Raw genomic sequence first — 16,142 nt, forward strand, 5'->3', positions numbered from 1 at the left:
CAACCTGTGTAAACTCTTCCCGCACTGACCCATTCAACCTGTGTAAACTCTTCCCGCATTGACACATCCAACCTGTGTAAACTCTTCCTGCACTGACACATCCAACCCGTGTAAACTCTTCCCGCACTGACCCATTCAACCTGTGTAAACTCTTCCCGCACTGACCCATTCAACCTGTGTAACCTCTTCCTGCACTGACACATCCAACCTGTGTAAACTCTTCCCGCACTGACCCATTCAACTTGTGTAAACTCTTCCCGCACTGACACATCCAACCTGTGTAAACAAGTCCCGCACTGACCCATCCAACATTTGTAACCTCTTCCTGCACTGACCCATTCAAACTGTGTAAACTCTTCCTGCACTGAGCTACTCAACCTGTGTAAACTCTTCCCACACTGACCCATTCAACCTGTGTAAACTCTTCCCACACTGACCCATTCAACCTGTGTAACCTCTTCCTGCACTGACACATCCAACCTGTGTAAACTCTTCCCGCACTGACCCATTCAACCTGTGTAAACTCTTCCCGCACTGACCCATTCAACCTGTGTAAACTCTTCCTGCACTGACACATCCAACCCGTGTAAACTCTTCCCGCACTGACCCATTCAACCTGTGTAAACTCTTCCCGCACTGACCCATTCAACCTGTGTAACCTCTTCCTGCACTGACACATCCAACCTGTGTAAACTCTTCCCGCACTGACCCATTCAACCTGTGTAAACTCTTCCCGCACTGACACATCCAACCTGTGTAAACTCTTCCCGCACTGACACATCCAACCTGTGTAAACTCTTCCCGCACTGACCCATTCAACCTGTGTAAACTCTTCCCGCACTGACCCATTCAACCTGTGTAACCTCTTCCTGCACTGACACATCCAACATGTGTAAACTCTTCCCGCACTGACCCATTCAACCTGTGTAAACTCTTCCCGCACTGACACATCCAACCTGTGTAAACTCTTCCCGCACTGACACATCCAACCTGTGTAAACTTTTCCCGCACTGACACATCCAACCTGTGTAAACTCTGCCCGCACTGACCCATTCAACCTGTGTAAACTCTTCCCGCACTGACACATCCAACCTGTGTAAACTCTTCCTGCACTGACACATCCAACCCGTGTAAACTCTTCCCGCACTGACCCATTCAACCTGTGTAAACTCTTCCCGCACTGACCCATTCAACCTGTGTAACCTCTTCCCGCACCGACCCATTCAACCTATGTAAACTCTTCCTCCACTGAACCATTCAACCTGTGTAAACCCTTCCTGCACTGAGCTATTCAAACTGTGTAAACTCTTCTGGCACTGAGCTATTCAACCTGTGTAAACTCTTCTGGCACTGACCCATTCAACCTGTGTAAACTCTTCCCGCACTGACACATCCAACCTGTGTAAACTCTTCCCGCACTGACACATCCAACCTGTGTAAACTCTTCCCGCACTGACACATCCAACCTGTGTAAACTCTTCCTGCACTGAGCTATTCAACCTGAGTAAACTCTTCCCACACTGACCCATTCAACCTGTGTAAACTCTTCCCGCACTGACCCATTCAACCTGTGTAAACTCTTCCCGCACTGACACATCCAACCTGTGTAAACTCTTCCTGCACTGACACATCCAACCCGTGTAAACTCTTCCTGCACTGACCCATTCAAACTGAGTAAACTCTTCCTGCACTGAGCTACTCAACCTGTGTAAACTCTTCCCACACTGACCCATTCAACCTGTGTAAACTCTTCCCGCACTGACCCATTCAACCTGTGTAAACTCTTCCCGCACTGACACATCCAACCTGTGTAAACTCTTCCTGCACTGACACATCCAACCCGTGTAAACTCTTCCCGCACTGACCCATTCAACCTGTGTAAACTCTTCCCGCACTGACCCATTCAACCTGTGTAACCTCTTCCTGCACTGACACATCCAACCTGTGTAAACTCTTCCCGCACTGACCCATTCAACCTGTGTAAACTCTTCCCGCACTGACACATCCAACCTGTGTAAACTCTTCCCGCACTGACACATCCAACCTGTGTAAACTCTTCCCGCACTGACCCATTCAACCTGTGTAAACTCTTCCCGCACTGACACATCCAACCTGTGTAAACTCTTCCCGCACTGACACATCCAACCTGTGTAAACTTTTCCCGCACTGACACATCCAACCTGTGTAAACTCTTCCCGCACTGACCCATTCAACCTGTGTAAACTCTTCCCGCACTGACACATCCAACCCGTGTAAACTCTTCCCGCACTGACCCATTCAACCTGTGTAAACTCTTCCCGCACTGACCCATTCAACCTGTGTAACCTCTTCCTGCACTGACACATCCAACCTGTGTAAAGTCTTCCCGCACTGACCCATTCAACCTGTGTAAACTCTTCCCGCACTGACACATCCAACCTGTGTAAACTCTTCCCGCACTGACACATCCAACCTGTGTAAACTCTTCCCGCACTGACCCATTCAACCTGTGTAAACTCTTCCCGCACTGACCCATTCAACCTGTGTAACCTCTTCCTGCACTGACACATCCAACCTGTGTAAACTCTTCCCGCACTGACCCATTCAACCTGTGTAACCTCTTCCCGCACTGACACATCCAACCTGTGTAAACTCTTCCCGCACTGACACATCCAACCTGTGTAAACTCTTCCCGCACTGACCCATTCAACCTGTGTAAACTCTTCCTGCACCGAGCTATTCAACCTGTGTAAACCCTTCCTGCACTGAGCTATTCAAACTGTGTAAACTCTTCTGGCACTGAGCTATTCAACCTGTGTAAACTCTTCTGGCACTGACCCATTCAACCTGTGTAAACTCTTCCCGCACTGACACATCCAACCTGTGTAAACTCTTCCCGCACTGACACATCCAACCTGTGTAAACTCTTCCCGCACTGACACATCCAACCTGTGTAAACTCTTCCTGCACTGAGCTATTCAACCTGAGTAAACTCTTCCCACACTGACCCATTCAACCTGTGTAAACTCTTCCCGCACTGACCCATTCAACCTGTGTAAACTCTTCCCGCACTGACACATCCAACCTGTGTAAACTCTTCCTGCACTGACACATCCAACCCGTGTAAACTCTTCCTGCACTGACCCATTCAAACTGAGTAAACTCTTCCTGCACTGAGCTACTCAACCTGTGTAAACTCTTCCCACACTGACCCATTCAACCTGTGTAAACTCTTCCCGCACTGACCCATTCAACCTGTGTAAACTCTTCCCGCACTGACACATCCAACCTGTGTAAACTCTTCCTGCACTGACACATCCAACCCGTGTAAACTCTTCCCGCACTGACCCATTCAACCTGTGTAAACTCTTCCCGCACTGACCCATTCAACCTGTGTAACCTCTTCCTGCACTGACACATCCAACCTGTGTAAACTCTTCCCGCACTGACCCATTCAACCTGTGTAAACTCTTCCCGCACTGACACATCCAACCTGTGTAAACTCTTCCCGCACTGACACATCCAACCTGTGTAAACTCTTCCCGCACTGACCCATTCAACCTGTGTAAACTCTTCCCGCACTGACACATCCAACCTGTGTAAACTCTTCCCGCACTGACACATCCAACCTGTGTAAACTTTTCCCGCACTGACACATCCAACCTGTGTAAACTCTTCCCGCACTGACCCATTCAACCTGTGTAAACTCTTCCCGCACTGACACATCCAACCTGTGTAAACTCTTCCTGCACTGACACATCCAACCCGTGTAAACTCTTCCCGCACTGACCCATTCAACCTGTGTAAACTCTTCCCGCACTGACCCATTCAACCTGTGTAACCTCTTCCTGCACTGACACATCCAACCTGTGTAAACTCTTCCCGCACTGACCCATTCAACTTGTGTAAACTCTTACCGCACTGACACATCCAACCTGTGTAAACAATTCCCGCACTGAACCATCCAACATTTGTAACCTCTTCCTGCACTGACCCATTCAAACTGTGTAAACTCTTCCTGCACTGAGCTATTCAACCTGAGTAAACTCTTCCTGCACTGACACATCCAACCGGTGTAAACTCTTCCCGCACTGACCCATTCAACTTGTGTAAACTCTTACCGCACTGACACATCCAACCTGTGTAAACTCTTCCCGCACTGACCCATTCAACCTGTGTAAACTCTTCCCGCACTGACACATCCAACCGGTGTAAACTCTTCCCGTACTGACACATCCAACCTGTGTAAACTCTTCCCGCACTGACCCATTCAACCTGTGTAAACTCTTCCTGCACTGACACATCCAACCTGTATAACCTCTTCCTGCACTGACCCATTCAACCTGTGTAAACTCTTCCCGCACTGACCCATCCAACCTGTGTAAACTCTTCCCGCACTGACCCATTCAACCTGTGTAAACTCTTCACGCAACGACCCAACCTGTGTAAACTCTTCCCGCACTGACTCATTCAACCTGTGTAACGTCTTCCTGCACTGACCCATTCAACCTGTGTAACGTCTTCCCGCACTGACCCATTTAACCTGTGTAAACTCTTCCTGCACTGACCCATTCAACCTGTGTAACGTCTTCCTGCACTGACCCATTCAACCTGTGTAAACTCTTCCTGCACTGACCCATTCAACCTGTGTAACGTCTTCCTGCACTGACCCATTCAAACTGTGTAAACTCTTCCCGCACTGACCCATACAACCTGTGTAAACTCTACCCGCACTGACACATCCAACCTGTGTAAACTCTTCCCGCACTGACCCATTCAACCTGTGTAAACTCTTCCCGCACTGACCCATTCAACCTGTGTAACCTCTTCCTGCACTGACCAATTCACCGTGTAAACTCTTCCCGCACTGACCCATTCTACCTGTGTAACCTCTTCCTGCACTGACACATCCAACCTGTGTAAACTCTTCCCGCACTGTCCCATTCAACCCGTGTAAATTCTTCCTGCACCGAGCTATTCAACCTGTGTAAACTCTTCTGGCACTGACCCATTCAACCTGTGTAAACTCTTCCCGCACTGACACATCCAACCTGTGTAAACTGTTCCCGCACTGACACATCCAACCGGTGTAAACTCTTCCCGCACTGACCCATTCAACCTGTGTAAACTCTTCCCGCACTGACCCATTCAACCTGTGTAACCTCTTCCTGCACTGACACATCCAACCTGTGTAAACTCTTCCCGCACTGACCCATTCAACCTGTGTAACCTCTTCCTGCACTGACACATCCAACCTGTGTAAACTCTTCCCGCACTGACCCATTCAACCTGTGTAACCTCTTCCCGCACTGACACATCCAACCTGTGTAAACTCTTCCCGCACTGACACATCCAACCTGTGTAAACTCTTCCCGCACTGACCCATTCAACCTGTGTAAACTCTTCCCGCACTGACCCATTCAACGTGTGTAACCTCTTCCTGCACTGAGCTATTCAACCTGTGTAAATTCTTCCCGCACAGACACATCCAACCTGTGTAAACTCTTCCCGCATTGACCCATTCAACCTGTGTAAACTCTTCCCGCACTGACCCATTCTACCTGTGTAACCTCTTCCTGCACTGACACATCCAACCTGTGTAAACTCTTCCCGCACTGACCCATTCAACCCGTGTAAACTCTTCCTGCACCGAGCTATTCAACCTGTGTAAACTCTTCTGGCACTGACCCATTCAACCTGTGTAAACTCTTCCCGCACTGACACATCCAACCTGTGTAAACTCTTCCCGCACTGACACATCCAACCTGTGTAAACTCTTCCCGCACTGACCCATTCAACCTGTGTAAACTCTTCCCGCACTGACCCATTCAACCTGTTTAACCTCTTCCTGCACTGACACATCCAACCTGTGTAAACTCTTCCCGCACTGACCCATTCAACCTGTGTAAACTCTTCCCGCACTGACACATCCAACCTGTGTAAACTCTTCCCGCACTGACACATCCAACCTGTGTAAACACTTCCCGCACTGACCCATCCAACATGTGTAATCTCTTCCTGCACTGACCCATTCAAACTGTGTAAACTCTTCCTGCACTGAGCTATTCAACCTGTGTAAACTCTTCCTGCACTGAGCTATTCAACCTGTGTAAACTCTTCCCGCACTGACCCATTCAACCTGTGTAAACTCTTCCTGCACTGAGCTATTCAACCTGTGTAAATTCTTCCCGCACAGACACATCCAACCTGTGTAACCTCTTCCCGCACTGACCCATTCAACCTGTGTAACCTCTTCCCGCACTGACACATCCAACCTGTGTAAACTCTTCCCGCACTGACCCATTCAACCTGTGTAAACTCTTCCCGCATTGACCCATTCAACCTGTGTAAACTCTTCCCGCACTGACCCATTCAACCTGTGTAATCTCTTCCTGCACTGACACATCCAACCTGTGTAAACTCTTCCCGCACTGAGCCATTCTACCTGTGTAACCTCTTCCTGCACTGACACATCCAACCTGTGTAAACTCTTCCCGCACTGACCCATTCAACCCGTGTAAACTCTTCCTGCACCGAGCTATTCAACCTGTGTAAACTCTTCTGGCACTGACCCATTCAACCTGTGTAAACTCTTCCCGCACTGACCCATTCAACCTGTGTAAACTTTTCCCGCACTGACCCATTCAACCTGTGTAACCTCTTCCTGCACTGACACATCCAACCTGTGTAAACTCTTCCCGCACTGACCCATTCAACCCGTGTAAACTCTTCCTGCACCGAGCTATTCAACCTGTGTAAACTCTTCTGGCACTGACCCATTCAACCTGTGTAAACTCTTCCCGCACTGACACATCCAGCCTGTGTAAACTCTTCCCGCACTGACACATCCAACCTGTGTAAACTCTTCCCGCACTGACCCATTCAACCTGTGTAAACTCTTCCCGCACTGACCCATTCAACCTGTGTAACCTCTTCCTGCACTGACACATCCAACCTGTGTAAACTCTTCCCGCACTGACCCATTCAACCTGTGTAAACTCTTCCCGCACTGACACATCCAACCTGTGTAAACTCTTCCCGCACTGACACATCCAACCGGTGTAAACTCTTCCCGCACTGACCCATTCAACCTGTGTAAACTCTTCCCGCACTGACCCATTCAACCTGTGTAACCTCTTCCCGCACTGACACATCCAACCTGTGTAAACTCTTCCCGCACTGACCCATTCAACCTGTGTAAACTCTTCCCGCATTGACCCATTCAACCTGTGTAAACTCTTCCCGCACTGACCCATTCAACCTGTGTAACCTCTTCCTGCACTGACACATCCAACCTGTGTAAACTCTTCCCGCACTGACCCATTCAACCCGTGTAAACTCTTCCTGCACCGAGCTATTCAACCTGTGTAAACTCTTCTGGCACTGACCCATTCAGCCTGTGTAAACTCTTCCCGCACTGACACATCCAACCTGTGTAAACTCTTCCCACACTGACACATCCAACCTGTGTAAACTCTTTCCGCACTGACCCATTCAACCTGTGTAAACTCTTCCCGCACTGACCCATTCAACCTGTGTATCCTCTTCCTGCACTGACACATCCAACCTGTGTAAACTCTTCCCGCACTGACCCATTCAACCTGTGTAAACTCTTCCCGCACTGACACATCCAACCTGTGTAAACTCTTCCCGCACTGACACATCCAACCTGTGTAAACTCTTCCCGCACTGACCCATTCAACCTGTGTAACCTCTTCCTGCACTGACACATCCAACCTGTGTAAACTCTTCCCGCACTGACCCATTCAACTTGTGTAAACTCTTCCCGCACTGACCCATTCAACCTGTGTAAACTCTTCCCGCACTGACACATCCAACCTGTGTAAACACTTCCGGCACTGACCCATCCAACATGTGTAACCTCTTCCTGCACTGACACATCCAACCTGTGTAAACTCTTCCTGCACTGACCCATTCAAACTGTGTAAACTCTTCCCGCACTGACCCATTCAACTTGTGTAACCTCTTCCCACACTGACCCATTCAACCTGTGTAAACTCTTCCCGCACTGACCCATTCAACCTGTGTAAACGCTTCCCTCACTGACCCATTCCAAGATCTACATGCTCTTGATTTGAGCTTCTTACATGTTTCCAGTTTTAACCACCCATCTGTGATGACAATTCTAGTCATCCATGGTACAGAACACTGCAATTCTCCCTGCAATGTTCTCTGCCTTATTGGCTCTCTTTTTACCCCATTAAGATGCTCCTTGAAACCTCCTGTGATATGACTCAGTGCTAGTACATAGAACAGGACTGCACAATAACAAGCCCTTCACCTCACAAGTGTACAATGTCCTGTGTATGTTACTAAAAAGGGCTTCTTTGGTTTGTTACGAGTAGGAATATTTCCTTGTCTGTTAAATGTTTCTCTCGCCGTTGTTTCGCTTTAGAATGGCTGATATGGTAATTGTATTCATTTGTTAATCAATGGGGAATGTTATTGTGTTTTGTGAGGCTGGGAACTTGGGGGAGGGGTTGCGCGGGCTTGGGGGTGAAGGGAGTCGGGAGGGACACGCCGAGGATGGAGGACGTGCGCTCGGAAGACCACCGGGGAGTCTGAGGTGGAAGACGTGGAAGTCGGGGGGCAAGCAACGAGGGGTCGAATGGTTCGCTGGTTGAGCTCCAACGAGTGCACTAAACTGACTGAACTTTGATAAGTTGGCGCCTTTTGTTTTTTTCTTGTATATATATATTGTATTGCCTAATACTCTTCTAATTTTAGTAAACTCTTTAAAGTGTATTTCATACCGGTATTTGTTGTGGGTTTGATACTGTTGGCGGGCACGAGGCATAAACGCGATTATCACAACACCTGCGTGTACGGGATGCGGGGTTGGTGAGTGGCTGGATCTCCTTTTCCCCTAGACATATACCAGCCTTTTGGGTTAAGTGTTACACAAGGTTTCTTCAAACTAATTAGCTACTAATAACATGCCTAACTTAACTAATCTCTTCTGTTACACAATGTCCATATCCCTTAGTTCTCTGCACATTCATGCACTAATTTAAGAGCCTCTTAAATATCTCTACTGCACTTGGCTCTACTACCAACCCTGGCACCCACTATTCTGTGTAAAACATCTTCCTTTTGATTTGCCTCCTTCTCAGCTTAAATGCACATCCTCGAGTATTAGACATTTCGATCCTGGGGAAAAGATACTAGCTGTGATCTCTACCTATGCCTCTCATCATCTAATAAACTTCTATCTGGTCTTCTTTCAGACTCCACTGCTCCAGAAATTTAAAAAAGCACTTTTGTCCGAACTCTCCTTCTCTCTAATCCAGTCGGCATCAGTTTAGTCAATTCTGCACCCTCTTCAAAGCCTCCACGTCATTCCTGCAATGGAGTAAACGGAATTGAACACAATGCTCTTCATGTGGCTTTACAACTGTAGGGCTGAATGCTCCTCTTTTCTACCACAAGGTAATTCTGAGAGGAATAAAAGAACAAAATACTCACTCCACTCTGTCACACATTAATACAAACGAGAACTGTCAATACATCAGCAGAAAGTGATTCACCTCGTACTCTTGTGAGAACTTCAAGTTGTCATTGGCTTTCAATCGCTCAATGTGATCAGCAAGCTCGGAGATAGGGATTGGTGGATGATTGGCCATGCCTGACAAGTTGGACAAGAATAAAACGTGCGTCACAACAATGCTGCTTAATTGCCCAGCAACACAATACAAGTCTGAAAAGCAATTGTTAGAAGAGCTTGATGTGTAAACTAGTAACCATGTCTGATGTGGAGAGAGGAAACAAAAGCAGGCAGTCTGATTACTGAAAGCAAGACATGCTCAGAAGTGAAGAACTCTCAAGGCAATTAACAGTCACCGATCATGCTCTGAAAGTACACATTCCTAAAGTGAGAAGGAATAAGTCTGGGCTGCAGGTTGGCAAGGTTAGCTTGGTAGAGAAGATGGAAGGTTAGCCCTAGCATTAATTGCTGCTTTGAATAATGATAGCACTGTCATTTCAAACTTATCTCCCTGCAATGTACAGAATGCCATTTACATCGAGTTAGAATGAAAACTACAGCAGGTGAACTACACAACAAACAGCCAGAAGCCTGAGAGAAGTAGTTCAGAAGAGAGAAGACGTAAACTAATGTCAGGGGAAACTAACTTGTTGAATGGAGGTTACCATGGTAACTGGAGGCACCTGAACCTGTAAAGAAAATAGGCGGGGTATAAATAAAGTTTCTGCTCTTCCACCAAAATGAGAAGGAAATTTTCATACAAAATACCAGGAAAATAAATCAAATTGGTAGAAGTGCTGATCAAAAATGTTTTTTGAATAATAACTGATGAAGTAATTCCATTGTGCTTGGCTTATAAAAATTACGCAGACAGCAGACATTTACATGCAGTTTACTTTGAATGGCAGGCCTATTACCAGCATTATTCTGCGACACTACACCCACAGATGTAGAAGCTAGAGGTTCAGAAATATTCCTACTGAGAGCATACAGTGAGGGAGAAGTGAGGTAGTGAGCTGGGGGCGGGGGAGTGAAAGGACAAACATCATCAACTAATTTATTTTGCTCAGCTTAACATCAGTTAAGCTACACTTGGCTCTGTGTCAATCTCAAGGTCAAGAGCTCCCGCCCCAGTGTAAATCCCTGGACCACAGGCATAATTTTTTGGTCCCAGAAAGTAGTTCTCCCCATACCTTGGCATCTTTCCCTAGGACAGCAAGCATTTATCACCAACTCTCTGCTGCCCTTCATTAATTTCTTGCGGAATATGATGTATTAGGAAGGTTACGATGTATTTTTACTGATTTTATGTCAACATCTAGCAAATGGAATGAAATATTAATGGAATGGTTGAAGCAGCAAAACAAACTTCACACAGATATGACGAGTGTATTTGCGTGAAGGGGCAAAAATATCACTAAAAGGAGAAAATGCAATGATATTGTGCTTAAACTATGCCCTCAAAATGGAGACAGAGAAACATAGCTGTTTGTGGAGGGTTATCATGATTGACTAGCAGAGTACTGGAGAAGGAGGCAGGGCAGAACTTGTCAAAGAGGTGATTGAGCAATTGATCAAGGCTGTAAAAGTAAAAGCCAGTTGGCAAAGGTAAACACATGTTAGGAGCAGCTGCACAGATCAGATCTGAGGTTTGAAAATACTCACACCGTGCAATATCAGGCGTGGAAGACATTTAAGTAATCTCTTCTGTTAGCTTTACTAGTGAGTCACCAGATGTTTATTGTATTTGATTTCCTTTTTCACCAACTTTTGAGTTCACAATATCGACATATTACATTTAAGTCGACATCGAATTGCAGAAATCTGCCCTCCCAGCTGTAAACTGGTTTGGGAGCAAAAATCAGAAGAAAAAAATTCCCAAAGGAAATCAATATTTATCTTTCTGCTTCTCTATCAAAGAAAAAAAGAGCATTCCCAATTTTTGTTAAGCTGGGAGTATGAGGTCGCTTGAGGGTTATTTCAAACAAGCTGGTTAGTGGTTAGTTTGCTGAACCTGACAATGACAATGCAAGCAAGCTATAGACATCATGCAGAACATCAGGCCTGCAAAAAAGAATGATTATTCCTTTACTTCTTCATTGAAAAACATTTGCAGTTTGAATTGCCAGGGTGCTAACAGGTGGAATACCTTACGTTTGGGAAAAGGGAAGGATGGGAAAAGGAAGATCTGTCTCCAACAAAGTAACAATACAAATGAAGCAAAATAAGACACTGCCTGATGCAGCATTGTCAGTGTTAGACAGCCTCAGGAATGACATAGTCAGCACAGAGTTCAGTTCTATATGCACTAACCTAATGTGAACCGTGAAATTATACCAAAGGAAAATCAGGACAAGAAAACTTGATGCACTTGCAGTAAATTCCTTTTGCCATCATTTAATGGCAATGTTAACTCATCTGCAATAAATGTGCCACTACATTTATCAAGAAGCAGAAAAAGTAATGTTGTACAATCATGTTAATATTCTGCATTGGATTTTGGTAAATCTGAATTTTGACCAGTGAAGCTTTCAGTATACTATTAATGCATGCAGTGCCCATGGTTACTGCTGGTAATACAATTGTGAAGTGTAGACTGATATATCTGAACATAAATCTAAAAAAAAGCATTGTAGTATTCCTTAATAACTTCTCCTTCTTGTTCCCAATTTTTGTGGGTAATTAATGTTGAATTATGTGTGACCTGCACACTCCAGAAACTTGGCAGACTCTTCCTTACAATGCTTTCTCAATAGAAACAGATTCACTTGTGAGCAGTCAGTTAGATCTGGATTAACCCAGGGGTCACCTCCCATTCACTCTAATATTCACTTCTTGCTGGAGGGCACATGTCTATCAAATGCAAGTTTCCCTTTTAGCTTCTTTTTTCACTTTTAAGGATCTTTCGTTAAAGGTGCTATTATTGATTGTTACGTTTGCTAATTCGCATAAGTTCGCATAAGGTCATTTCCTTCAGACTGAAGGTGAGTATCACTTAAAGTGGGCCCTGTGGGAATTAATGAGATCAGGTTCAAAACTGGTGACTTGGCTTTATCTCTACAGCTTAATAGCTGATTAAATTATAGCATTTTTATTGGTGTTATACATAATGAATATATCTGGTCTATAATGTGCATCGGAACCAATCAATTTAGTATTGTGGATTGTAAATGTCTACAATTACTGGTTTAGTGAAAGCATCTTCAAAAAGAACACTGCATTAAAGTACACACTAATTGACGGTGAAGCAACTCCCTTGTTCAAATCTTTTCACAGGTCCAATGAAAAATAACCCTTTCTTTGCTTTAAATTACTCCTTAATAATCACTGAGAGTATTTTAAATTAATTTAGTCACATTAGTTGTTGTTGTTTTATTTCAATTGCATGTTGAACAATTAACTTCTTCATTGTGAGTTCAGGGCAACTGCACTGCAGACTTGTGCATGATGTCTAAAGCTTTAACATTTGCCCTCAGCCATGAGGGCGCGTTACAGTGAAGAACCCAACTCCACTTTACAGAAACTCGCTGCAGTCTTGCTTAATCTGACTGTTAACTCTTGCAACATTCAAATCCAGAAAGGACAATAGAGAAAAGGTACAGGTAAATGACTTGGTCAAGCTTATTTCTTATCCCCCGCCCCACACTGTTCCTTTACAGAATGAAGTCACAACAGGTAACAATAATTTACATTAAATTAAATTCAATTAATATTAAATTAACTTTTTAATTTTAATTATTGGGGAAAAATGTCAGAGATGTATTACTTCAGATTGGAAATGCTGCTTTCTCATAAGTATGAAAACTGGCATAAAAAGTTGCAAACAATTTAGAGACTGTTTATTTCCCAGGACTGCGAGATCTTAAAAAAATATTCATTCAGCAACAGGAGGCAGAGATTTGGTGTGGTATTGAGTAATTATGGAAGAATATACCAATATCCTACAACATAAGAAGTAAAGATAATTTGCTTGCCATCTGTTTTTCTTATTGGAAGTTCTTCCCTGACATAGCAAACAAATGTGACTTTGAGCAAATGCAGAGAAAAGTCAATAATACAATTTACAGGCACATTTCACAATAACTCTCTATTTCCAATCCTTATCCAATCTCACGAGATACACGTCAACACAAAACTCCAACACTTGGACTAAAACACTTCCATATCTCACCTGGAGTTTGGAAATTAAGTCGTCTTAGTTCGACTGGGTCTGTGGGATGATGGGAAGGTAATTCCTTGCTGTTGGGAATACTGCTTTTTCTTGAGTCAGACTCTGTCCTTTTCCTACAAGGAAAGCATTGTTGTTAGTGACAACAGAAACAAACTGAGCCCCTGCCAGTTAAGTGAGCAGAGAGATCCTATCTGCCCATAAGTGCTACCCAAAGTTCTCAGAGATAGTGTCTCTCAGTTGGATGGTGGGACTTCATTTATCACCCCAGAGCACTGGAATAGAGACTTTAATTTGAAGAGCCTAACTCCTCTTTGAGCTAAGAGATACAACTACCACAAAATGCACTATTTCCAAGTCAGGATATCAGGTCAACACTGAACATTGCAAAAGCAGACCACCTACTCATTATCACATGATTATTCCATGAGTTGGCTGTTTAAAAAAAAGAATTGTTGACTCATCTCACATTTCTTCCATTAGTAATAATTCAAAATTACTTTGGGTTTGGGTTTAACTGCAGTAGTGAAAAAGGAATTCAAATGCAAGAAACTTACTCTTTTGCTTGGCTTAATAATTACTGCAGCAGCATTAGATATACATATTCTCAATTTCTCTGCTTTGCTACATGGGGAATATCTGCTTCCACATATTAAAGTGTTTTTCTCCATTTTCTCCCTCTACATCAAACGGAGCTTGTGGGCATTTACATTACATACATAGGTATCATTTAAATTCAATTATATTCCCCATTCATAGTCTACCATCAACTTCCTTCCCACTGGCACGATCATTCAAGCAATACCTTTAAATGTCTCACAAAATCGGAAAATGGGCTTTACCTACTCTTTCTATTGGAAATGTGGTTATAAAAGAACCATTCCTTCTAATATGTAATCACATTTTTTTCCCAGATAACTTCATTGCAACTTCTGTTAGATTATAAAGGCTGTGAGGGAAAGGACTTGGGGAGAAAAGATTGCATGCTGCAGAAAATGATAAAAGAGACACACTAGAAGTGTTCCGCATGGCAAGTCACATTATCACACTGCAGTTCTGAAACCACAAGGTCACATGGGCTCGGATTGCTGGAGGCCGTTATTAATAAAGTGCATGCCTCTGTGAATGATGGAAATCATTTCACACAACTTCAGTATATAAACTGAGGTAATATTTGTGGCTACAACAACAGGCCTACCATAGCTGATGTCAGAAGGCCATAATTTTTATTCTCCCACAAACAGTGCAGATATTTGCTCAGGCTGTTTTCTTATGGACTAGTTGTAGTAAATATTTATTTAGTTAGTTATATAGCGCCGAATAGGCCCTGTCTAGTCCTTTAAGTTACACCACCCTAGCAACCCCCACCCCCGACAAACCCAATTAACCCTAACCTAATCATGGGACGATTTAGAATGCTCAATTAAACTACCGGGTAAGGGTTTGGACTGTGTGAGGAAACTGGAGGACCCGCAGAAACAGTAGGAGTTGATAATTTCTTATTTTCAGACAAAAGGTCTTTATTCAGATCATCAATAATGATGATTACTTGCGATGCTTTCAACAGTTTTGTGGGGGATGGAGGGGATGAGAGCACATTTTCCCTGTTCCTCCAGGTTCACTACCCTCTGTTGCACACACAGAGCCCAGCACACACCTTTTCCAAAAGCTACATCTTTGCTTACCTGTCAGGTTTGCTGTCCAATTGAAAAGCAAGAGGAATGAGAACAAAGGTCAGTACGTTAGCTTCCCTTTCAGACAGCGATAGCTATGGCAACACTGCAGATGTCTGACTGGCATGGAACATGTTACTTAACATGCAAATTAAGCAGTGACAGTTCATCAGTGCAGTTAATGCTTTCTAATAGCAGTATAATGAAGGGCTAAAGGTCAGGCCAAGAAAACAGCAACACGCGTGCTTCAACAGAAATACATTTCAGTTCTAATGTCACTTTCACTTACGGTCAGATTACACTGAGATGCCACATTTAATTACTGTTCTGGTGAGGTGGTGATTGTACATTTTGGTATTTTTGAATGTTTACCAATCAATGGTCACAGAGGAATTTAATATGTCGAATGAGGGCTATGCCTACAATGCACAGGGAAACAACAAAGCTGCTCTTGTTGGAGTCAGCAACTGGCAAGAGCCTATAAAAGCAAAATTGTTTGATGGGCGATGGAACTGAAACATGCACAGAAAATAATGATTGCAGAAGCTGGAGCTGGAGACATCAAAGAGCTTTTACCGAGAGCTCCAAACCAGCGTGATTCCATTAAGGGATGAGAGGGCATTTCATTTGACAGTATGTGGCTGGATGATGTGGACTACTTCCCGAGTAACGGGTCAGCTTTTAGTCGGCGACTGCAGCTTAACAGCAAGCTGTACACTTATTGGTTTTGACGATCAAACTGCTTGTTACAATGTGAATTGCACAGACCACTCCTCGCCTGATGCTTCTCTGTAATTTACTGTATATGTAGTAGAGT

The 16,142-nt window shown here is 44.4% G+C and overlaps 1 protein-coding gene across 26 annotated transcripts in view; it reads right to left on the bottom strand.

Moving 5' to 3' along the window:
• The window catches only part of LOC140729077 (receptor-type tyrosine-protein phosphatase delta-like), a 2,395,537-nt gene that overhangs the window by 126,942 nt on the left and 2,252,453 nt on the right, over positions 1-16,142 (bottom strand). For 16 of the 26 annotated variants that reach the window (XM_073048383.1, XM_073048384.1, XM_073048388.1 and 13 more), the window contains 3 exons: positions 13,656-13,768; positions 10,132-10,173; positions 9,528-9,625 (listed from right to left, as the gene is read on the bottom strand). In XM_073048383.1, the coding sequence (XP_072904484.1) occupies positions 9,528-9,625; positions 10,132-10,173; positions 13,656-13,768 (253 nt within the window). The remainder of the gene's footprint in view (positions 1-9,527; positions 9,626-10,131; positions 10,174-13,655; positions 13,769-16,142) is intronic. The other 10 variants (XM_073048394.1, XM_073048406.1, XM_073048405.1 and 7 more) reach the window with 1 other exon arrangement.

Source organism: Hemitrygon akajei, chromosome 6, assembly GCF_048418815.1.
Source record: "Hemitrygon akajei chromosome 6, sHemAka1.3, whole genome shotgun sequence".
Classification (NCBI taxonomy): domain Eukaryota; kingdom Metazoa; phylum Chordata; class Chondrichthyes; order Myliobatiformes; family Dasyatidae; genus Hemitrygon; species Hemitrygon akajei.